This window comes from Sinocyclocheilus rhinocerous, unplaced genomic scaffold (assembly GCF_001515625.1).
Source record: "Sinocyclocheilus rhinocerous isolate Xijiao unplaced genomic scaffold, SAMN03320098_v1.1 scaffold807, whole genome shotgun sequence".
Lineage (NCBI taxonomy): Eukaryota > Metazoa > Chordata > Actinopteri > Cypriniformes > Cyprinidae > Sinocyclocheilus > Sinocyclocheilus rhinocerous.
Window position 1 is genome coordinate 1,321,697 of NW_015650326.1, and position 24,229 is coordinate 1,345,925.

The following is a 24,229-nucleotide window of genomic DNA, read 5'->3' on the forward strand; positions in this document are numbered from 1 at the left end:
ACTAACCCAACTTCAGGACACCAGGGTCCGGTGGTTTGTCATTTTAGTTTGTCGAGATAGACATGACATTATTTGTGTGCTTTTGTATATGTGTTTGTATAGGTCTGGACATTGCTCATTTAACAGAAGATGCATCTGTTTCATCTCAAACTCATCTAGGCCGAACTCACCCACATCAGGTGCCCGAGGAGCCACTGGATGGCATCCTCAGCCCCGAACTGGACAAGATGGTCACTGATGGTCTGTATAACAAATGTATGCATTGTTGAATAGTAATACTTGTTACTTAAACATCTAAATGTAAACAGCGAATCTTTTTGCCTTACAGAATCAATTCTCAGCAAACTCTACAAAATGCCAGGTAGGTTATAAACTCAAAGCAGCAACTGCCAGTGAACGTGTTCATTCGATTGTAAGTATTGACCCATTCCTTGCAGAGCTTGGTGGGAAGGATGTGGAGGATCTCTTCACAGCTGTCCTGAGCCCCAGCACCAGCCAACCTCCTCAGATGCCTCAACAGATCCAGGGAGCTCAAACCCTGCAAGGTCCCGCAGGCACTGGTTTACATCCCTCCCAACCCAACTCAGGTTTGTTGTAGGAAAATAAGGAATATCAGGGCTCCAAACTGCAACCAAATGGTCGCAGCGCAGACCGTTTATCAGCTCGCATCAAAGCTCAGAACAGGTTTACTCGGGAACCAGTGTTGATCTCATGACACTGTTACTGCACAGAGCTGCGAGATCTATTGAGAAGCATTTGAATTCGCCGCAGAATGAATAAGGTTGCTGCGAGATCTAGTGAAAAGCATTCGAATTCTTCACAGAATTCTCAGCAGATCAAACAGCGCTGATGTAGAAAACCAGAAATAGTAAGAAAAACTATAACCATGATGTTGTGGCAGACAACGTAGAATGTTATTACATTATTCTTTTCAGGGTTGTAAACCACAGGAACTATAAATAAAAGGATATGGTAACACCTGTTGAACAATAAAGGGGGTGATTCTTTTCTATACCCACTGTAAATTTTATTTTTAATGGGATGACCAAAATTTACTTTGTGGTGAACAAAAGCTTAGTAAAATTCAAAACAGACATCAAATTACCACTTTAACCAGTAGACGGCATATTAGTCATTCATTTCTACTTTTTTGCTTTATATTTTGAGATTATAAAATCACCATTGTAAAATATCAAATTATCAAGAAATCAAATTTTGTCAAAGTTTTGCACTTTTTTGAGTATGAAGAAAGAAAAGTCACAAAGTGCCTTGAAAAACAAACTTTTCTTCAATTTGCGACTGAATCACACATAAAGCAAGTAAAGGGTGCTCCGTTTATAATCACTGAAGTTGTCGGTCAGTTCAGTATGATAATATGGAAGAATAATGATACATTTAATAAGAGTGGAATATATAAATTTTCCATAAAAAAATTTGATTTTGCACATGTTACTGTTGTTAATGAAAGTAAACATGCTTCCCAACTCAAGGTCAGTGCTTTACTGTCAAATGTGTATAACAGAGAAATAAACGTGTTTTATTACGTAAAATATAAATAATAACTGCATTTATTATTGCAAAACAATAGTAATTTTATGATTAAATTTTCTTTATTTTTCTTTATTTTACCCCCACAGACCACCCCCCAACGCTACCAAATATGTTTCTGGCGCCACCATCTGTAGAATTTAGTGGCGCTGGAGCCACTGCTTTCAGATGTTAGTCTGGAGCCCTGAATGTTTCAGTAATATGGTTAAGACTCTAATTTAGCAGTTGTCTTTTGTTGGTAACATTTGTCTATGTATGATGTGTGTCATATTTTCCATGTTAAAATACTCCCATGCTGGTTTTAATGCACAGACAACTGTAAGTGCGGCATTCATAGGTTGACTTTCAAAAGAGTGTGAACAGTGTGGTGTTGTCAAAACAATTCTGCATTATTAGAGCATAATCATTAAAGAAATCTATATTGTTGAACCAGCATGGTTTTGGGTTTTTTTGGTTGAGAATTTCTGTTTGGCCAATGACAGACAGGGGGAGCGTTCAAGAAACCTGTTTGACATTATTTTTGTAATTCGGTGTTGATGGCAATTGCACATTCTTCAAAAATCATAAATTTCACCTTTACCGGAATGTTCTGTCCTCTGAGGTGGAGGGAGACTCCATGTCCACCGCACAGAAAAGCACTCTGAAGTGGGAGAAAGAGGAAACGCTTGGAGAACTTGCCACGGTTGCACCGGTCCTGTACACTAATGTCAACTTCCCAAACCTCAAGGAGGAATATCCAGGTCAGCCAAGGGACTTCAAAGTGATCTGTCATTAGCAGCTTTGAAAATCAATAAAGTACTATGTGTTACAATCAAAACAAATTGCTATTAGCAATCCATTTTACTATATTTAGTATGTAATCTAACATATATTAATGCAGTTAAGAAAGTCAATATGGTATATTTAGATTTCCATCTCTTCTTAATATCCCTCAATGTTATTCTTCTAATAGATACTTTTATTTTAATGTTATAACCTTACAGACTGGTCAACACGAGTGAAACAAATTGCAAAACTGTGGAGAAAAGCAAGTTCACAGGACCGGGCTCCATATGTGGTAAGTTAACACAGTATCTGCTGCAATACATTTGAGTTTAGCATCATCACCACCAGCATGGGAAGCTGGGTTTCTGGTGAACCAGCATATACATGTTTTGAATGCTGATGTGCTGGTGTGTCGAATGGCTTCACCTGCTAAATTTTGCGGGTGAATAACGTGGCTATGTTGGTCTACCCGCTAGACCAGGATCAGGCCGCCACTAAAAAGCTTGGAATTTATTTCAACAGGATAAAGGGACTCTTGAGTGTTGCTCAAAAGTCAAAAGAATAAATTGGACCCAAGGAGCTCATTACGGTCTAAGAGATAAATACATTTAAAAAGATATGATTAAAGGGAAGGAGTGCCACTTAAAGTAAAAAAAATAAATTTAAAAAAAGCTTTTAGACAGTCTAAATACCATGTAATTTTAGCAAATTTATGCAACCTTTGAATTTCAGTGGGAGAGATAAATACATTTAAAAAGATATGATTAAAGGGAAGGAGTGCCACTTAAAGTAAAAAAAATAAATTAAAAAAAAGCTTTTAGACAGTCTAAAAACCATGTAATTTTAGCAAATTTATGCAACCTTTGAATTTCAGTGGTCTTTCTTTGATATCAACACTGCACAACCACTCTGCCATTCACAGCAAAAGGCCAGAGATAACAGGGCAGCCCTGCGCATGAACAAAGTTCAAATGTCCAACGAGACCATTAAGAGGCAGCCGCCTCAGCCACAGCAGCCTTTAGAAGTGTTTGATCCTGCTATTCCACCACTGGACCCAGAATTACTGTTCAACGATCCACTGAAGCACAAGGAATCAGAGCATGAACAAGAATGGAAGTATAGACAGGTAAGTCTTCTATAGACATTTGTTTGGAAAAGAGCTAAATTGTTGACTGCCAGAAATGTTTTGGTTTTGTCAACAGCAAGTAAATGATATAAATGGCATCTCTACGTCTTTAATTGTCTAATTTGTAGAACTGAGACACAAGTTTCATTTTTCATTGAGAGCGTAACATTAAAAACAACAAACGTGTAACAAATAGGTCACAACTGCATTTTGTGCTACTGTTTTTAATGTTGAAATGTTTGCATGGGCAGCCTTCGGAATAAACTCTACTAAAGCATATTTGTTTACTTGAGAGGGCAGAAAGGAATATGAAAAAATGTTTGAAATGTGATATTTTCTTCATGCATAAACTCGGACATCTTAGGAACTTCTCAGAACTTCAAATGAGTTACATCTGTGTGTTCCCTTTTGCCAAGAAGTAATTCAGCTTGTCAACAGATAATTTGGTTTGATTTATTAGTATTGAATGAATTTTATTGTAATTGTAATACATTATGTATTTTAAATAAATCACATATGGTACATTTTCTTATTATTTAATCATTAATATATATTTTTTCCACTTGTTGCAGCAAATGAGACAGAAAAGTAAGCAGCAAGCTAGGATTGAAGCTACACAGAAACTTGAGCAGGTGAAGAGTGAACAACTTCAACAGCAGCAGCAGCAACCGCTCCCGTCAATCAGCCAATCTGAGCATGACTCTTCCAGTAACCTGCAGAGTCCAGTGTCTGTGCATTCCAACAATGGGAACATGTCTCCCAAGCAGCCCATTTCAAAAAATGAGGTTTCAAAGTCACAGCTGCCCGGCACGCCTACATCGTGTTCCCCAGATGACGTCTTTTTGCGCCCTCATCCACCACCCCCATCTTCAGGATCTCAGCCACAGAGCCCTCAGATGTTCTCCCCAAGCTCCTCTGGCTCTAGACCATCCTCACCCTGGGATCCCTACACCAAAATGGTAGGCACACCCAGACCACCAACTACTGGGCAGGGAAATCCACGCCATAACTCAGAATCAGGGAAATCTCCCAGAGGTCTTTCAGAGCCAATTGGCTCTCCAACAGCCATATGTAATGACCCCTATGCCAAGCCCCCAGACACCCCAAGGCCAGCAGGAGCTCCAGACCCTTTTCTCAAACCTATGTGCCCTCCCAGAGCTAGTCAGACTTTGGAAGGGAGGCATCTTATTGGCTCCCCAGGCCATGATCCATTCTCTAGGGTGTCTGTGAGAAAGGAAGCCTACCAGAGGATGCCTCAGGGCAGGATGATACTCTCAGACCCATATGCTCGTCCTTTACTCACACCTATCCCAGGCAGCAATGAATCAGGGTCCGTCCAGGTCTTTAAAACCCCTATGCCACCCCCTCAGACTCAGGAACAATATGCAGGTATGCTTGCCCGGAGAGCAAGTGGGGATCCCTTCGAAAGACCAATGATGACCCCTCGGTCCTCTGAGGGATTCTCCCAGAATCAACAGAATGATCCTTATGCGCAGCCTCCGCTCACTCCTCGTCCTGCAGTTAGTGATGGCTATGCAAATCAAAGGGTTCCACGACAGCCCCAAACCCTCCCTTTTTCTCAGCCTGGGCCAATGACACGCCAGACTTCCTGTAATCCATATGCTCGAGCCCCCTCCACCCCTCGGCCAGACTATTCCCAGTGTGATCCCTATGGACAACAACCTGCTACACCAAGACCTTCAAGTGACCCTTTTACCCAGTCTCCATTTTCTAACCCATACGCTAGAATGCCAGGCACACCTAGACCACATGACCCTGAACCCTACTCTCAGCAGCCTGTATCTCGCCATCCGGTCATGATGAATCAGCCCTCTCAACAGTCTCAGCAGCAGACTCAAAACTGCATAATGTCCCCTATGTCAATGGACCCTTACGCACAACCCCCTGGTACCCCACGCTCAGGAATACCAGACCGGTTCCCCAAGTCTCCAAGTCACCAAAGGACTCCTGATCCTTTTATTCAACCTCCCGGACTGCCACGCACTGTTGGGCCCGATCCTCATGCACAGTCAGTGGGAAGGTCCCAGTCATTACCTAATGATTCATGTGCACATCCCTTACGAACACCTCATCCTAGAGGCGTCGGACAGGGCTTGGGACCTGGGCCCATGTCTAATCAAGATCCATTCTCTCCTCCTCAAGTCTTGATGCAAGACACATTTGCCAGTCCAACAAAACATGGACCTCAGCCCCTCAAACATCTGGGCATGACAGACGAAACCGGATCTCAGCTGCTATCCAGTCGACCCAATCAAACTCTCATCCATGACCCTTTTGAGCAGGCCCCCATGCTTCCACATCCTCAGTGTGGAGAAAACAAAGAGCATCAAGGTTTGGTACAGAGTATCAGTTCCCACCCCATGGGCCAGCCCAGCTCTGAAGCTCAAACGGTACCTCTTGCAGAAGCTGAGGAAAGACTCAGACAGGTGTTGTTTTATTTTGTTGCTACTCTATTTAAGATGGTTTATTTGTTTTATTAAGTGCACTGTATTAGTTACAATATATAATTTGTACAACAACATTTAACACAACGTTAATTTGTTCACAGCGTCAGCGTATTCGAGAGTTGATCCTCAAACAGCAACAGCAGAAAAGTGCCATACGTCAAGATAAGGGTGTACAGGATCATCCTCTGACCATGCCTCCAGGAACCCCTCAGCGCTGGAATCAGGAGTCTACAGGCCAACAGAGTGAAATGTTTAATCGCCCGCCACCACCATATCCTGGTTCCGGAGCTGTAAGAGCCCCTCAGAGATTCCATGGGCCATTCCCAGGAGATCAGCAGGGGCATTTCCCTGAAGGCCAGTTTCCTAGACCACAGTTTCCTGGGGATGCTGACTCAAATATAAGGCAGCTTGGGCCAAGGTGGGTGATTTTATATACTTCAAAACATTTGTATGAAATGTAGGGACTAAAGTTTTTCAAACACTGCAAAAATAATAATGATCTCCTGTTGATTTTAGGATGCCCATCACTCCTAATGTCCAAGGTCCTCTGGGAGCTCCAAGGCCTCATCAGATGCAGGACCCAATAATTGAAACTCATCCACAGATGAGAAGATCCATATCTATGGATTTGGGAAAATCAGTAGGAGGCAACCCTCTAGTAACCTTACATTTGCCTCCTAGTGGCATGCACGTGCAACAGCACAACATCATGGGGCAGCCCTTCATAGAACTGAGACACAGAGTGCCAGATAGCAGACTGCGGCTTCCCTTTGGAACTCCTACTATGCAGGGAAATGGAATGGAATCGCCCTCACAGCAACGACCCCCAGGTTTCATGGGTGGCCAAGAAATGGGATTCCCCTTCAATCAGATTCCAAAACCAATGGACACAACAATGAATCAGTCTCAGGTAGCTAATACGCAGATGCAGGCATCGCTCAGCTTGGGGAATTTACAGCAGGCCAATATTCCGTTGAGAGCTGGACATCCACATATCCCCCTGACAAGGTCTATAAGCCAACCTGCTTCCAACGAGACTCTCAGTGCTCCCTTACTCACAAGTATTGCTGCTACATCTGCTGTACAAAACAATGAGGTCCCTTTATCCACAAATGAAGTACCTGAGGAGAAAATCGATACTGATGAATCTGCTGTGAAGGACCTTGAAGATGTTGAGGTGAAGGACCTTGTCGATGCCGATTTAGAGAACCTAAATCTCGATCCAGATGATGGAAAGGACTTGGATCTTGAAACAAATGACCTGCATCTAGATGACTTCTTAACGTCTGGGAAATTTGATATAATTGCTTATGCTGATGCTGATTTAGATCTTAGCGAGGACCTGGATCTCAGTGATCCAATAGAAGACCACACTGAGACGTCTGATTTCCAAAAGACAAAAGCAGAGAAAAAGACTGATAGTTTTGATGGCACATCATCATCATGTTCTACATCGACAGCGAAGGAAGTGGTCAATACTGCTCAATCTCAAGGTCACATCAGTCAAGACGTTCCCCAGGATCAGGTGCTGGTTTCCTTGAAAACAGAAGAGGATAGCAAAAATGGAATTAAAGATTGCTTGTCCCAAGACACCTCTTGTAAGAATCAGGTAAATGATAGTGCTGCCATTAATCAAACTGGCTTTGAAAATGATATTGATGCCAGTTTACAGGTTCCAAAGTCTGGAATTCACCCCGATGCTACTCCAGTGCTTTCAAGCATGCTGGTCAATGTACCACTAGAAGGTGAATCACAGAAGCAGGAACACTGTGGACAGTCAGCGGCACAAAGCAACCCTCTAAATCAGGAAGCTACCATGTCACTCAGTAGCACTATGTTGGGGCAAGGAAACTTCTCAGTGCAGGGGATGGATACTGGCCTCAGTATTGACCAGTCTTTGGTGTTTTCTCATGGTGAAAGTGCATTAGAAGTCCCAGGCTCCATTCAGGAACAGCAACAAAGCCATATTTTTGGTATTGATCAAAAGGATGCTGTACTCTCAGGGGAACAACACAGTATTCTTACTCAACAGGCGATGCTGTCACAGGAAGGCCATCAGAACAGACCACTGCTTCTGGAAGAGCAGCCACTTCTTCTCCAAGACCTCCTGGATCAGGAGAGACAGGAGCAGCAGCAGCATAAGCAAATGCAAGCTATTATAAGACAGCGTTCCAGCGAGTCATTCTTCCCTAACATAGGTAAGGGGTAGCAAATATAATGAGTATTGTAATTTTGTTCTTCCTTTATGCGAGATTAGGCCTTTGTCTGTTTTGCATGTGGCAAACGGCTGGTCAAAGACTGAAAAGATAAGAAACTCATTGTACAACATTTGACTATTTCATTGTGCACATAGAACTACTTTACTGCAACTATTTTAAAAATGTGGTTTTGCACAAACTGCTAAATTTTAACAGTTTTGAACAGTTTCAACCTGCTGTTCGGCTGGCAATCCTGACTGTGAGTAATTTTGATTGTAATTTTGAGTAAATGGCATATATATGAAATGCACTTCTGATGGAATTGGTGCATAAACTTTGATTTGAAAGTAAAACTTATTTTGTTTTTACAAACAAATTTTTTGTTGGTGGTAATCAGTACCATGCTGCAGATGCTGTGGATAGAGCTTTACTTATATTTAACAGAATAATCCATTAAAACACATTTTTACTCCGTTTATCACAAGCTAAACAATTTTATATTTGTACTTTATATTTTTTAAGAAACTGTGTACTTGACTATAATTTGCTTAAATTTGCATACTTTTCCATTGATTTATTCAGATTTTGATGCTATCACAGACCCTATAATGAAGGCAAAGATGGTTGCATTGAAAGGAATCAATAAAATGATGGTCCAGAACAACATGGGAATGTCTCCTATGGTGACGAACAAGTGAGTTAATGGGCTCGTTTATTTGACTGAAATATTATTAGATTTATTTCAGTGTATGAGCTTTTGCAGTAATGGCTCTTCCATTATTCTCCTTCACAAAATCTCAATTAGTGTCCAGACAGAGCAGGCGGTACCAGGCCCTGATGGAGGTATAACTCCAATGCAGTTGGCTGGACAGGTGAGACTCAAATCAGATTTCTTCTTATCAGCAGGCCCACATGGAATCTGAGCCTGTAGAACTCTGCAGAAAATTTAGCAGATTTCAGCCAAATTTGAACGCCTACATCTTGTGTGTTTATAAAATATTTTGGCTAATTTGATTTTCCTTTACCTACCAATAAGTGTGTAGTAATCAGTAGCTGTATTTCTTAGAATTTGGCAGATTTTCTTCTTTAGTCAATGCAAAAAAAAAAAAAAAAGGTTTGCAGTTCAAGTCCATAATGATTGTCTCTTTGTTCTGTTAATTTCTCATTTAGGATGACAAACTTACTCCTCACATGGCACGACCCAATCCCCCAAATTTTGGGACAGGATTTGCCCGTAAGTCTTTAATAATTATAGATTAGTAATACAGTCCATATTGTATAAAGATGTGTATAATGTGTAATGTAATTCAAAACTAAGCATATATTAAATTGCTGTTTTACATTTAATCACAAACATGTATCTGTAAATGTATTTGTATGTATGCTAGTAATTAATTCCAACCTTTCCCCCATCAAGGTGACGCACAGAAGGTTCAGTATGAGGACTGGCTCAGGGAAACCCAGCAGCTGCTTCAGATGCAGCAGAAGTATTTGGAGGAGCAGATTGGGGCCCACAGAAAGTCAAAAAAGGCCCTGTCAGCCAAGCAGAGAACTGCCAAGAAAGCAGGACGAGAGTTTCCTGATGAGGATGCAGAGCAGCTGAAACATGTGACAGAACAGCAGGGTGTGGTGCAGAAACAGCTGGAACAGGTAAAGCACACACATAATATCAATCATTTGTGGATTTAAACAGTTTTCAGTTTATAACAATCTCAAAAAAGTATTTTGATAGTGTTGAAAAGTAAATTACAATACACATATCATTTCATCATTGAAAACAATGCACCTTGTTATTTGATTTAAGGCCAATTCACACCGAGAACAATAACTATAACAATAGGTCCACACCAATGGACGATAACCATCTGTTTAATATAAGTGTGTGCTGCAGTTGTTGTCTGCTGCTTTAAATGATCAAGCTCTTTAAAGTCAGGTGACTCTGATCGGCTGTCAGTGTTTTTATCTTTCATCAGGTGGAAAACAAAACACTCTGAAAGTGATTCAAATTATATTGTTCCTCTGTGTTGTTAGCGCTAAAGTTGTGGCATGGACATCACTATTCTCCCAAAATTAGAACAGTTATTAAAACTATAGATACAGTTATTGTCCTGCAATAATCTCATTATTTAGTAGTTTTTCAGAATTGTTAACTGAATACAGATTCCTTAAAGGGGTCATATGATGCTATTTTAAAGATCATTATTTTGTGTATTTGGTGTAACAGAATATGTTAAATATTTGGATGACTGTTTCTCTTTGTAATAGTCAAAGTTAGAAATGATCATTTACACTAACAAGTTTTTTGCAGTAATCAAGGACAGAACACATTCTGATAATAAATATCTTTTAAATCTGTGGTTCAGCTATGGTTTGTACAAATTGAAATGGTAATATACCTAAGGAATATTAACGACGGGCCATTTAATTATTATGAAATAATGCACACCCGAGGTGGTGATGTGGCCAGGATGTGAAGCGTCAGCTATCTTTCCTCAAGCTCGGGTGTGCATTATTTTCTAATAATTCAACAGACAGGAGTCGATTATTCTTCTTATACTATGGTTACCACACCTCAAATATTGTTCAGATATTGTATTTCAAGACATTTGTCAGGTTTTTGTCCTTAAACCTATCTTAGTTGTAGGACTAATTTCTTACGCATCTCATCCAACGTCTCTGTTGTTGAGTGAGTGAGAGTGAGAGAGCGAGTCTGTGTGCCTCTCAACAGTGTTCGGCAGCAATGTCTCTACTAATAGCGGAACTGTTCATGAAGTGCATCTGCTTCAAGAACAGCGCTGTTGTTACCTCGCTAGTGAGATATGGCATGTAACTTTTACTTTGCTAAAATCATCAGAGCATTGCTAACAACACATTTCTGTGCACATGTATGTTTCCGTACATAATAAACGTAGTTTTGTGGCAAAAACAGGGAAATAATTTGTTGATTTTATCTTGGCGTTTACTATATTTGCTTGGCTTGGAAATCATTTGGCGAAGTGATATTGACATATAATGCGGTCAAGACCTGCCTGGAACTACTTTCTCCGTGCGTTTCCCTGAAAATAATTGCACACCTTAGAACGTTCATCAGCCAATCACATTCAAGCATTCAACAGCCCCGTAGTATATAATGAAATAATATTTTCTGATGTAAGACATGCTGCTACATTTACAATGAATTCATGTCTAATGAAGAGTATTATTTCTAAAATACCATTGTTGGCTTAATTCATACGTTGTTTCAAGGATTCACCACTATATATTATAGAGGCAAGAACATATTCCCTATTCCTCAACAGTCCAATTTAAGATTTTTAAATGTAAAATGTCTGTTTTTTCCAGATTCGCAAACAGCAGAAGGAGCATGCAGAGCTGATAGAGGAGTACAGGGTTAAACAGCAGCAACAAGGTGGCATGCAGCCCGCAATGATGCATGGAATGCCACCAATGCAGCCTCATGCTGGTATGATGCCAGTTGGGCCCCCAGTGAACCAACCTATGATGGGTCCAATGATGCCCATTCGTCTCCATCCTAGCCAACCAGATGCAGCTAATGTGAGCAACACAGCAGGTTGGCACCCTGGTGCACCTGTTCCCAGTGGAGGACCTCAGATGCCAGGAGTAATGCCCGCTCAAGTAGTGCAGGCACAGCCTCCGCAGCCGGCAGTGGCTAGGCCCGGTCAGGGGCAGGCGGGGGGCGTGAATTTCGACGATACCAACCCATTTAGCGAAGGCTTCCAGGAACGTGAGCGTAAGGAGCGACTACGCGAGCAGCAGGAGAGGCAAAGGGTGCAGCTCATGAAGGAGGTGGAAAGGCAGCGGGTGAAACACTGCATGGAGCAACAGCAAGTCCCTAACTGCCAAGATGGCACCATGAGGGCCTTGTCCCAAATGCCTTTTTATAACCAGGAGCTACCGCAGGACTTCATGCAGCCACCCAGAATGCAGCAGATGCAAGGTCCACCATTTCCACAGCAGCAAGGCATGCAACCAGGGTTCGTTGGAGGACCATCCAGACCAATGATGGGTAACGGTCCATTCCCTCAGGAAATGGGACCGGGGTTTGTTTCTGAGAACCTAGCACCCCATGGGCCTAACTTTGTCCAAGCACAAGCTAGAACTCAGAGATATCCTGGGCCAAACATGATGCCTCAGAATCCAACTCAAGCGCATCAGTTTCCAATGGAGGGTCCCACGCCCTTGCCTCCAAACTTTCCAGGTCCCGGTCCGTCACTTATCCAGCTGTACTCCAACATCATTCCAGAGGAGAAGGGCAAGAAGAAGAGGAACCGCAAGAAGAAGAAAGATGATGATTGTGAGTCCCTGAGAGCTCCTTCCACACCTCACTCGGACCTGACAGCCCCGTTAACACCCTGCGTGTCAGATACATCATCCACACCGACAAGGAACCCAATGGTCTTCGGCGACCATGAGTTCTGCGAGACGTCCCAGCCTGGATCGTCTACACCAGGCTCCATGAGCAGCCAGCCCCACTCTGAGCTGGAGCGCCAGCTCTCTGAAGGCAGCTGTGGTGGAGGGCCAGAGATGGCCATGACCCAACAGGAGATGCATGACAGGATCCTGTCCAACATCAAATTGGAGAAGGTGGAGGCGAATGACTGCCACGGGCATAAGGGAATGGAGATGGAAATGGAAATGGGACTAGGCATGGTCAAGGTAGAGGGAGAGAGGGAAGGAATGCTGCCTCATCCTGCGAGCCAAAGTCCAGCCAACAGCTTCAAAGGAGATGCTGGGAATGAACTCCTCAAACACCTCCTGAAGAATAAGAGGACTCTACCTCCTGCACTGCCCCACCAGAGGTCTGAAGACCGTTTGAGGTCAGAGGAAGAGGGATCCACAGACTACAAAGCATTTCTACGACAGAGCTCCATGGACAGCACTGGGGTGAGTGATTCAGGATGCATCATTTTCATTTTAATACATGTGTATTTATGAACTCTTTGTCTTAACGGTGTCATTTTTCCGTCCCCACAGACATTTTCGGATTCAAACCACCCTGATTTCCCTGGACCATTACTTCCAGAGGACAAGAAGAAACAGAGGAACAAGAGGGCACCCAAGAATGGAGACAGACCCACTCCCCGCTGTAAAAAGCGGAAGAAAGAAGGGGACGAGAATCAAGCAGTGTATTCCTCTACTGAGCCAGTGATGACCCAGTTAAAACAGGTACGACGAAAAATCCTTTTTATTTTCAGTCTGTCACAGCCCTGTCAGTAGGGATCCCTTCATATACACCAAACAAGAAATGTGTTCTTTTTGACTCACACTGCAGCTTATCATTTAGCATTATGAGCAATATTAATAAAGTGTTCATTTTTCAAGTCTCTCAATAATTTATTTTCAAGTTTTATTTATTCCATGGCAAAGTTGAATTTTACGCCAGTCTTCAGAGTCACATGATCTTTTATAAATCATAAATTGATTTTAATAATGTATTAGAAAATGTAGGAATCAACATGAACTAAGATTAATAAATGCTTTAAAAGTATTTTCATTGTTAGTTTGTTAACTAATGTAATTAACATAATGGAACCTTTTTGTAAAGTGTTACAGAAAAACCTTTCTAAATGTATCTTCTTTTGAGGACGTTTATGTATTTTTACTGAGGAAAAAAGACTAAATGCTAATAAAGAAAGTGATTTTTGCTGTAGCAAATCCACTTAATGTTAGATATCATACACTTTTTGCATTGCTATTATAATTTCTTGAGTTACGCCCGGTGGTCTGGTATATATGTGGTTGTCGAAGCCACTTTGTCATGCACTATGAGAAAGAGTCTAGCATGTTCTGCTTTTAATCTCAGACATGATTACAGACAGGAGAGGCTGTGCCATGTCAACTCATGTCTGGCGTATCATCACAATAGAAATCACAGTACAAAGGAGGATGGTGCTGTGAGGCATTATGAACGCTCATCACATGAAAGAAAGTCACTGGTGTAGATAATGAGCTCTATGAATGAGGAATCTGGAATCGACACAGCAGTTTTAAAATCTCCTGACTGAAGTTTTCTCTATCAAAAAAGTTGCTCATTACATATGTGTTTTGTTAGCAATTTAACAATTCTTTTGTTTTTTGTCTTTTATTCATTAAATTGTTTTAAAGTGACAATAAAGACATTTAAAATAAGAAGAAGAGATGTTTCTTGAGCAGCAAATCAGCATATTAGAATTATTTCTGAAGGATCATGTGACACTGAAGACTAATGATGCTGAAAATTCAGCTTTGCATTGCAGGAATAAAATATATTTAAATAGAAAACTTTTAAAAATGTTTTAAATTGTAATGATATTTCACAGTACAGTTTTACTGTATTTTTGCTCAAAATAAATGCAGCCTTGGTGTTCATAAGAGACTTTTAAAAACATTTAAATATCGTATTGGCGCCAAACGTTTCAACAGTAAAGTTATTTTTTCTGTATTTTTGAGAGGGCATCCATATTTGGTTCAATCTAACTATATACTAAATCAATCAAATCAATTTAATTCTGTTTTAATAACATTTTAATATCTTTTTTAATTAAAGTATATTCTGTCTTTTAATATAATAGTAAATATAGTCACTGTGAAATTAAATTAAAGGGTCTTAGCATAAGATGTATCTCATACCTTTTGCTCATCACATGAGAAGTTGTCAGTTTTCTTAATAACATTCATATAGGACCTCATGAGTGCAGGTCTCTCTTCAAACGCTTTTCTAAGCATGACCTTTATCTCACGTTTCCCTTGTGTCTCTCTTTGTGTCTCATTGTTTCACTGCACCAGCAGCTTTCTCTCTTGCCCCTAATGGAGCCTCTGGTTGGGGTGAACTTTGCCCATTTCGTGCCCTTTGGGGGCGGACAGCTGGACGGAGAGAGCCGTCTCTCGGGCACATTTGGGAGCGCCTCATTGGACGGTGTCTCTGACTATTACTCCCAGCTGATTTACAAGGTAATTAAGAGCAGCTAATAAAACACTCCATGACTGTACATTTGCTGCTGAAGCTTTTTTATGACCTACTTCAAGTCGCGTGACATCAGCGGTAAACTCCACTTATTAGATTTCATGTATGAGATGTGCAGATGGTCTCTCATATTTTTCTCTCTCTACAGCAGAATAATTTGAGTAACCCTCCCACACCTCCTGCCTCCCTGCCCCCGACTCCTCCTCCAGTGGCGCGCCAGAAGTTGCTCAATGGCTTTGCCACAACAGAGGAGCTTGCCAGCAAAGGTGGCATCATTGTTGGCCATGATGGTGAACAAGTTATAACAACAACCCAAAACACACATAAAAATACGTGTATTATAATATTCATAATGACACCAATGTTTTTGTTTGAACAGTCACCAAAGGGCTGCTTTCTCGACCGCTGCAGTTTAAGGCTGAGGAGGAGCTGCTGGCTCGAGCTCTGGCTCAGGGGCCCAAAACTGTGAATGTGCCGGCCTCTCTTCCCACCCCACCTCATAACAACCAGGAAGAGCTCAGGTCAGTAGACAGATAACAAGAACTGGGATTACACTTCCCATTGATGTTTTTAACATTTCTGTTATATCAAAGTCTGACCTTCAAATGTGTATTTTCAGTAACAGAATAGTTATAATTGCAATTTTGCTAAGTTCTAGATGTATTAGCAGGGACCAGGGAGACTGGAGTAATGGCTAATGAAAATTCAGATTTCTTCAACATTAAGAAATCATGCTGACCTCATACTTTTTAATTTTGAATGATAGTGTACATAATTTTTTCCCTGTCATTTTGAGAAAGCACCCATATTTGATCCTAACTAAACAAAAACACCATATTTTTGAGAACATATTTTAATATCTTTATGCTAATAAATATTAGCATCACTATAAATGAATTTGTTTTGAATGTTATAAGATTTAGCATTAGGTGTGAAATGAGAGTGCAGTAGCATCACATGAGAAGTCGATTCCATAAAATAAAGGGTTGATTCCTCATTTAGGGTAAGTTTTCTGTCCTCTAGGATGAATTTTATGGTGTTTAATTACTTTTTACTGTGTCTTTATTTTTCCTAAGTTTTGAGACTTTTGAAAGTTAAAATGTCTCTGTTTTTGGCTTATCATCTCCACAGATTTTTAACTTCCCTCTATAATAAATTTATAATGTTAAAACCAGAAGTTGTAATTGTACTGCCATACTTCAGAGTGAAGATCAGAATTTGTTTACATCATGATCTTAAAAGTTATGAAGATCGGTGAAAGTCAGTAATAATCAGTTTCTTTTTTTTTTTTTTTCTTTATAAATTCTGGTAACACTTTATTTCGATAGTCCACTTTAGACATTCTATTAACAGTAAGTAACTTTGCAACTACATGTCAACTAGCAGTTAGTAGAGTATTAGTAGACTGTCTGCTTAATATCTTCTAACACTTTCTTTGTCAACTTATTCTACTAACCCTAAACCTACCCTAACAGTCTACTCTGAGAGTTAGTAGACATGTAGTTGCAAATTAATGAGAATTAGTTGACATGTAGTTGACATGTAGTTACAAAGTTACTTATAGTTAATAGAATGTCTAAAGTGGACTATCAAAATAAAGTGTAACCTAAATTCTAACTGAATTGACTGCTAGCTAACCTTCGTCCAAGGCCAAATACAAGCCCAACGCTTTCTCCAAAAACTGAAAAATGTCATTACAATCACACAATTAGGCACCGTTTTTACAATCCACTTGAAGGTTGATCAAGGCCTTGTTCAGCCTTTTATTCCAGAGCAAATGCTTTAACACAGATTAAACCCTTTTGAAGAAGTTTCATTATTTTGAAACTTTCAAAAGCGCCCCAATTAAAGAATCCCCATGGTATGTGCGTAAAGGTAATGGAAACAAAATAGCAGGTTGACAGAACTTTGAATGTGATTGTGTTTTAAATCTATTTTTCAGCACAATGTATTTTTCTTATACACACAGGGGACAGGAGCACTGTGAAGACAGAGACACCCCAGACAGCTTTGTCCCGTCGTCTTCCCCAGAGAGTGTCGTTGGCATGGAGATCAGCCGCTATCCTGCTCTCTCATTGGTCAAGGAGGAGCCTCCTTCTCCAGCCCTGTCTCCAGTAATTCCAATGTTTCCTGTCTTTAGGGGCAAAGGTAATAAACTCTTTCCATTTTGTGCCTACACTTACATTGTAAATGTTCTGTGCTCTGCTGGGTGACCACAGTGGATTTTTATTTATTTTTTTATCTGTTTTTGTTTATTCCTCTTATTTTGTAGGCTCAGAGGTCAGGTTACGAGAGGTCAAGACGGAGCCTTCATCAGTGTTCTTCGGCTCTCCATTTGGATCAGTGCAAAACGGCTCCAACACTGGACTGGTGTCCATCGCCATCACACTGAAGCCAGCAGCTGCCGAGGTGAGAAACAGTGATGTTTACCAGAGAAATCCGTTTCTATCCAAATCACTTGATGCACCACTGCAGAATGTGTCTTGAATGACAGTACAAGAACATTACAGCAAGTACAACAAAACATGGAAGAAGAAGTACAGCCATTTCCCTGCTACAGAATGGGCAGATACACAAAATTTGACAGATAATTTAAATTCATATTACAAACAGTCAGTTGAAATGGAGCGAGCAGAAGTAGTATAAATAACTAGATTATTACATTGTCTGAAGAAATTGTGAGTTGTTTCTGCCAATAAGAAAAACCTGCTGCCTGAACCCTAAGTATAAGCAGTAAGAATAGTGATGCTTGCCTCAATAAACACAGCTACTACATTTCAAATAATGTATGATATAATATCTAAACCCCTCTTATTCTTCACTGTGGTCTTTCAGAACATCACTGACGTTGTTGCAGCCATTGCTGACCTGATCCGTGTGAAGATCCCCAGCAGCTATGAGGTCAGCAGCGGCCCGGGGGGAACTATGGGGGCCATCAAGACCTCGGTGGATCCACAGCGTCTGACCTCTGCACTTCACGAGCCGAATGGACTGCGGGCCACACAGCAAGCACCTCAGCACCTGCAGCTTCTGCACAACTATAACAAAAGTGAGGAACACCTGCTTATCCATATTTTGTCACCATTAAATCTTTCTAACAGTGGTTTCAGGCCAAATATATGTCTTTGTCTACATAAAGATGTTCTCCGTGTTATCCTTGACATCGGATGTGTATAATGCAACATAAAGGTGATTTAAAAATCATTTTGGTTTTAGTATTTAAAAAAAAAAAAAAGATTGGGTTTGTAAGTTAAATGTTTAAAAGTCTCTTATGCTCACTAAGGCTGCATTTAAATTCTGTAGAAACAGTAATATAGTGAAATTTTATTACTAATTGAAATATTTGTTTTCTGTTTAAATACATATTTTAAAATTTAATTTATTTCTGTGATGCATAGCTTAACATCATTACTCTAGTCTACAGTGTCACATGATCCTTCTGAAATCATTTTTATATGAGCTGCTGCTCAAGAAACATTCCTTATTATTATCAATGTTGAAGACAGTTGTTCTGCTTAATATTTTTGTGGAAACCGTGATTTTTTTAGCAGGATTCTTTGATGAATAGACTGTTTAAAAGAACAGCATTTATTTGGAATATAAATCTTTTTAACATTATAAATGTGTTTACTGTCACTTTTGATCAAGTTAATGCATTCTTGATGAATATAATATTAATTCTTTCAAAAACCTCACTGACCCCAAACTTTTAAATGGTAGTATATATATATATTGATAAAATCAAAAATCCAAATAAACATTTTATCTTTATATATAATATATAAACACTTTTGTTACATTATGTCTGACAATGATGGAACAATGAGTAAATGAATAACTGAATAAATAAATAAATAAATCACTTTTATGGTGCAAAATACATACATGGATACAGAATGTAGCGGTAGAATTAACCTGATTGGTACACAGTTGCATTCAGCATGTTTACACAAATACAATTATAGGATAGCAATCAGGAATTGTTTATCCATCACTTGTTAACTGTGCAGTATTGTGTCTGTGTCTGGCTGATGGAAAATCACTATTGATTTTGTGAACGATTGGAGAAGCTACTTAAACGCAGTAGTGATCTTGGCCTGAACTCCATCCTATTGAAGTCTGCTCATCTGTATCAGATACTCACTTAATGAATGTACTGAATCAGATTACAAACCTCAATACAAGATTACACCGCGTTCATTGCAGGGAAATGACACCGCTCTCTATTATCGTTGTGTAATTGCCGTTTTTACGCTAATCAGAGCTGGTAGGAAGAACCTTTTCTGTTTATTGACAACTGTGGATCTCGTTCAGGTCTTGTTGGCGGTAGAGCGCAGAATAAGAAGATACAGCAAAGCCCAGGACCGAAGCAACAATGGTGTCAACACTGTAAAGTGGTAGTCCTGGGCAATGGCGTGAGGAAAATTAACAAAGATGAGCAGGGCAAAGCACAGGTATGAATGTTATTTTAGTTTTCCCTTAGTGAATTCAAAAGGGCATTTGAAACCCATTTTAGTTCTGAAATGTGGCATATTTCCAAGTGAAATGTAGGGTGGGACTTTATTTTATTGAGTGGGAATTGATTGGATCGTTGTATCATGAACAGAAAACGAACATGCTAAGTATATTCTGGGTTTCGGGTGTGCGCCTAAATGGTTAAATACACACAAAAAAAAATGCAAAAATGCCCGCCTTGGCCAGTATTCACATTAACAAAATTACTAATGTCTTAGGTTAACATAAACAGTTGGGAGAAAATAGGATTTGTGTCAGTATATTAGATCAGTGCGTTAGGTCTTAAAGTGACAGCAGCCTAAAAAAACTTGCTGCTGTCTGTCATTAATGTTAATCAGACTACAAAAGAAAAAAGAGAAAAGCATTTTTTTGTAATTTTAATAAAAAATCTATGTATATTTCATTCGTAAAATGTTGTATTTTACATTTGATTACTTTAAAGATTACTTTCAGATTACATTGTTTCGGTAGTATTTCTTACTTGAATACTACTGAATACTTGCTTGATAAAGTATTGTTTATTTAATTTCTATCTTTGTACTGTTGTATTTATTTGTTCTGCTGCTTGTCATTTCTGTGTTCTGTTCTGTGTTTCTTTAGTTGTAGGGCCTGCTAGTTTTAACTGCTCAGTAACTTGCAAATTAGTCTTAAAAACCAACATTAAAAATACTCATCATGTGATCATGGATCGTAATCCTACCTGGAAATATTACAATATGATATTTTTGCAATATTGCCCACCCCTAGGATGCATAATTACATCAGCAGGAAAGTCATTTTTCAGAAGCGAAACAACTTGCATTATTACATGCAATTAAAGAAAGACAAGACAAGCATTTTTAAACCCGATGTCCTCATCTGATTTCTCCCAGGAGTCTCAGTTATGTTCGGATTGTGGTTTGGTGTTCTGCAGTCATAGCTGTCTCATTCTGCACTCATCATCCTCTCAGTCCAATGGGAACGCCGACACCAAGGTTTGTTTTCTCTGTCATAATCCATATGCAAACAGCATGGCTGATTTTATTTGACTGATGAATAAATTGCTCTTGATTACGCATGATGAATGTTGCACACATTTCATGTTTCTGTGTTGTGTTTCCAGGCATCTGTTGCTCTACTTCCTGAAAGTGCTTTGAAACAGAGTCCCTCTAAAGTCCAGCACCAGTACAGCAACAACATGTCCTCACTGGATGTCCACTGCCTGGCCCAACTCCAGCCCAAACCGTCCCCTTCCTCTCTGAATCTTCACACGGCTTTCACCCCAGCTGAGGCGGCTCAAGCGATCAAGATAGAATCCAAACCTGAAAGCATATCGGAGAGCCATTTTAAAATGATGGTAAAGCTTAAACCACATTCCCAGAGCCACATGGAAGACAAACCATGGCATCACGGCAAAAGGTGGAAAGGCCTGTGCTGGCGAAAGTGGACGGTACACATCACGATGACAAAAGTTGCCACCCAAACATCGGAGTCAGAAGTTGAGGAGCTTTTGCAGCAGCTCAACTCATCTCTGCGGCCGTGCTCAACCACCCTCGATCGGCGCCGCTGCTGTTTCTGCCAACAGATAGGCGATGGGATGACGGATGGCCCAGCCAGGCTGCTCAACCTGGACTTGGACACCTGGGTGCACCTCAACTGCGCCCTCTGGTCCTCCGAGGTCTATGAGACGCAAGCGGGGGCCCTGATCAATGTGGAATTGGCGCGTCAACGAGGGCAAACGGTGGTTTGTGTGTTCTGTCAGCGCTTGGGTGCCACCAGTGGCTGCCATCGGCTGCGCTGCCTCAACATCTACCACTTCACCTGTGCCCTGCAGGCCGGCTGTACGTTTTTCAAGGATAAGACAATGCTGTGCCACCAGCACCGGCCGCGAGGATCTGGCACCGCCGCCGGGTTGCACTTAGAACAGCAGCTGCGCTGCTTCTCCGTGTTCCGCCGCGTGTTTGTGCAGCGCGATGAGCTACGACAGTTAGCGGCGGCCGTACAGCAGCCTGAACGCGGCCATACTTTCAGAGTGGGCAGTTTGCTTTTCCATGCGATGGGTCAGCTGCCACCTACCCTGCTGCCCACGTTTCATTCGTCCATAGCCATCTTTCCACCTGGCTACGAGGCGAGCCGGCTCTACTGGAGCATGCGGCACGGCCAGAAGCGCTGCCGGTACGTCTGCTCTGTGGAAGAGCATGAGGGGCGTCCCGAATTCAGCATCCGTGTCATTGAGCAGGGCTACGAGGATCTGGTGCTGACCGACACCACTGCTAAAGGTACAGCTGTCACAGTCTCTATTCGATTAATTATGTCACATATACTGATATAAAAGCTGACAGAGTTCCCACGGGTCAGTAAAAAAGTCTTAAATTCAGTTTGCTCAAATTTAGTCATAAAAAGTCTTAAATGTCTTAATTATCACTTTAAAAGGTCTTAAATTTGGGAATGAAAAACAGACATTGCAATACGGCCTAGTCAGATTATTAAACTTCAAATGGCTATGATTTAATGAAAGTAAAAACATGGCACTGTTGCACATTCTACCGGCCCGCAGTTTCAGAGCAGTTTGCGGTCAGTGAATCTTGCACATTGCCAATGCCAGTAGATTGCTGTTGATGAATTATGACAATGTTTACTTTGTGGCGTTTATATGTTGTAAGTGGTTGTAAGAGTGCATATTCTATCTCTATCACCTTTTCTATGAGCAGCTGGAAATGGTTAAACAGCGACATTTCAAAATAAATCAGGGTGTTTATCAGGCTTGTGTATAATTACAAGTCCTGCATTATGCATAAAGTATTTTTTTCTGGTTATTATTGCTATTTTGGTTACTTAAACTGTATCTGGCATTTAATTCAACATAAACTAACTTTTCTCTGCTTTGCCCCCTCCCAAAAAAAAAAGACTATAAACATTAAACACATTCAATATAGAGATTTTACTTGCACAGGCTTAAAAATATGCCTTTCTTTAAACACATTATTGTATATTGTTTGGCCTCTGATTCATATGTATTGATATATTGATAAATCAATAGATAAGATAAACCAATTTCATTATATGTTATATATTAAATAGAACATCTAAAATAGTATTTTAAATTTGCAGCTACCCTGTTTTGTTAATAAGATGTATTAAGTCTTTAATGAATGTGTGCCTCAGCTTAAGAATCTCAATACATGATTTATTTTGAGATTGTTTGGGATTATTCTGTGTGGACTGTGTGGAGTATTCTTAAAAACATCTTTAAAAGTCTTACATTTGAGCTCTGCAGATACCCTGAGCAAATATTTTTGTATTTTAGTATTATTTTGAAATGTATGATCGATCAGAACTATGATATGATAAACATTAAACATCTCTCATAAAATAACAAGTAAAAACCAGACTAAAACAGTAACAAGGCATAACATCATATTGAAACAGCAGCTTTAATGTTCAAAAAGGGTGTAAAAAATAACTACAAACTTGCCTTTTGTCTCCAAACTAAGTGATGTTTTGGCCGCAATCTGCTGCCAATAGAGTTACTCTAAAGTCCACTTTAAAAGAACAGAATCAAAGCGCTTTCAATTCTGAAATGATGCGTGTAAAAGGACTGTTCTCTGTGCATTCACATTGTAACTGAACATTAAAGTGGACTCCGATGCCTTTTTGTTGTGCACATACTTCAAATCACCCTGAGACCACCAAAAAAAAAAAACTTTTATGAGCCCCATATACACTCTGAATGTGTAGTAGAGGGCAACACAAAGTGCTGCCCCAATATACCCACATGCATCCCATAAAACTATATCCCATAGTTTTTTGAGGTTCAATAATCACGCTATGCCATATCACAATTTAAATTTCAGTGTGATTGTGTAGCTCTCATTTAAAGCCAGTTAAAGATAATCTCAACAGTCCTACCTGCGACAGCGACATGATGTTTTTTTTATTTGTTTGTGTGCTCTAGGAGTCTGGGACAAGGTTCTTGTGCCCGTGGCTGAGAGGAGGGCTGAGACGGGCATGCTGAGACTCTTCCCCGTCTATCTGAAGGGAGAGGACCTGTTTGGGCTCACCATCTCAGCAGTTACCCGCATTGTTGAATCGGTTAGTACGGTCAACCTCAGTATCACTCACTGCATATTGTAAAGTGAGATTCCCAGTTACATGCAGTTTGTTACGATGAGCTCATTTTGTGATTTGTCACTCTATTGTAGCTGCCGGGTGTGGAGGCGTGCTCGAGGTATCGATTCCGTTATGGACGTAATCCCATGTTGGTGCTTCCACTGTCCATCAATCCATCTGGTTGCGCTCGTTCTGAGTTGCAGACGTACCCCCATCATGAGAGGTCAGTAGCTGCATTTTGTAAAAAGAGTGTTTCAGTATTGGGAAAAATTAAGGTACGGTCACATAAACAATTTCAGCAAAAATTGCATGTGCAAAAAACTGTTTCTGCGGGTCTTAACTCTTAATTTGCCCTTCTGAAGATTAAAAGTTCTTAAACTGTAGCAGAAAGTCTTAAAATTCATAAAGTCATGGCATTATTGCATGCACTGCAAAGAATAAATATCTTCATCAGTATTTTTGTCTTGTTTTTTAGTTCAAAAGTCTAATCATCCTCAAATCAAATTACATTTAGTTGTGATGCAAAATGAAGATTGTTGAAGTTTTGTTTTATGAA

General features: G+C 40.3%; 1 protein-coding gene across 1 annotated transcript in view; it reads left to right on the forward strand.

Annotated features, from left to right (window-relative positions):
- Nucleotides 1–24,229, forward strand: part of LOC107711680 (histone-lysine N-methyltransferase 2C-like) — a 133,001-nt gene that overhangs the window by 103,524 nt on the left and 5,248 nt on the right. Inside the window, exons 30-56 of the mRNA XM_016516698.1 lie at nt 103–240; nt 329–361; nt 438–587; nt 902–906; nt 2,150–2,288; nt 2,532–2,605; nt 3,236–3,439; nt 4,012–5,886; nt 6,009–6,325; nt 6,424–8,105; nt 8,688–8,799; nt 8,911–8,977; nt 9,276–9,339; nt 9,523–9,755; nt 11,448–13,010; nt 13,101–13,292; nt 14,892–15,056; nt 15,218–15,359; nt 15,449–15,590; nt 17,039–17,217; nt 17,342–17,478; nt 17,905–18,118; nt 19,384–19,523; nt 20,457–20,558; nt 20,687–21,842; nt 23,519–23,655; nt 23,766–23,896. Of these exons, the coding sequence (XP_016372184.1) occupies nt 103–240; nt 329–361; nt 438–587; nt 902–906; nt 2,150–2,288; nt 2,532–2,605; nt 3,236–3,439; nt 4,012–5,886; nt 6,009–6,325; nt 6,424–8,105; nt 8,688–8,799; nt 8,911–8,977; nt 9,276–9,339; nt 9,523–9,755; nt 11,448–13,010; nt 13,101–13,292; nt 14,892–15,056; nt 15,218–15,359; nt 15,449–15,590; nt 17,039–17,217; nt 17,342–17,478; nt 17,905–18,118; nt 19,384–19,523; nt 20,457–20,558; nt 20,687–21,842; nt 23,519–23,655; nt 23,766–23,896 (9,493 nt within the window). The remainder of the gene's footprint in view (nt 1–102; nt 241–328; nt 362–437; nt 588–901; nt 907–2,149; nt 2,289–2,531; nt 2,606–3,235; nt 3,440–4,011; nt 5,887–6,008; nt 6,326–6,423; nt 8,106–8,687; nt 8,800–8,910; nt 8,978–9,275; nt 9,340–9,522; nt 9,756–11,447; nt 13,011–13,100; nt 13,293–14,891; nt 15,057–15,217; nt 15,360–15,448; nt 15,591–17,038; nt 17,218–17,341; nt 17,479–17,904; nt 18,119–19,383; nt 19,524–20,456; nt 20,559–20,686; nt 21,843–23,518; nt 23,656–23,765; nt 23,897–24,229) is intronic.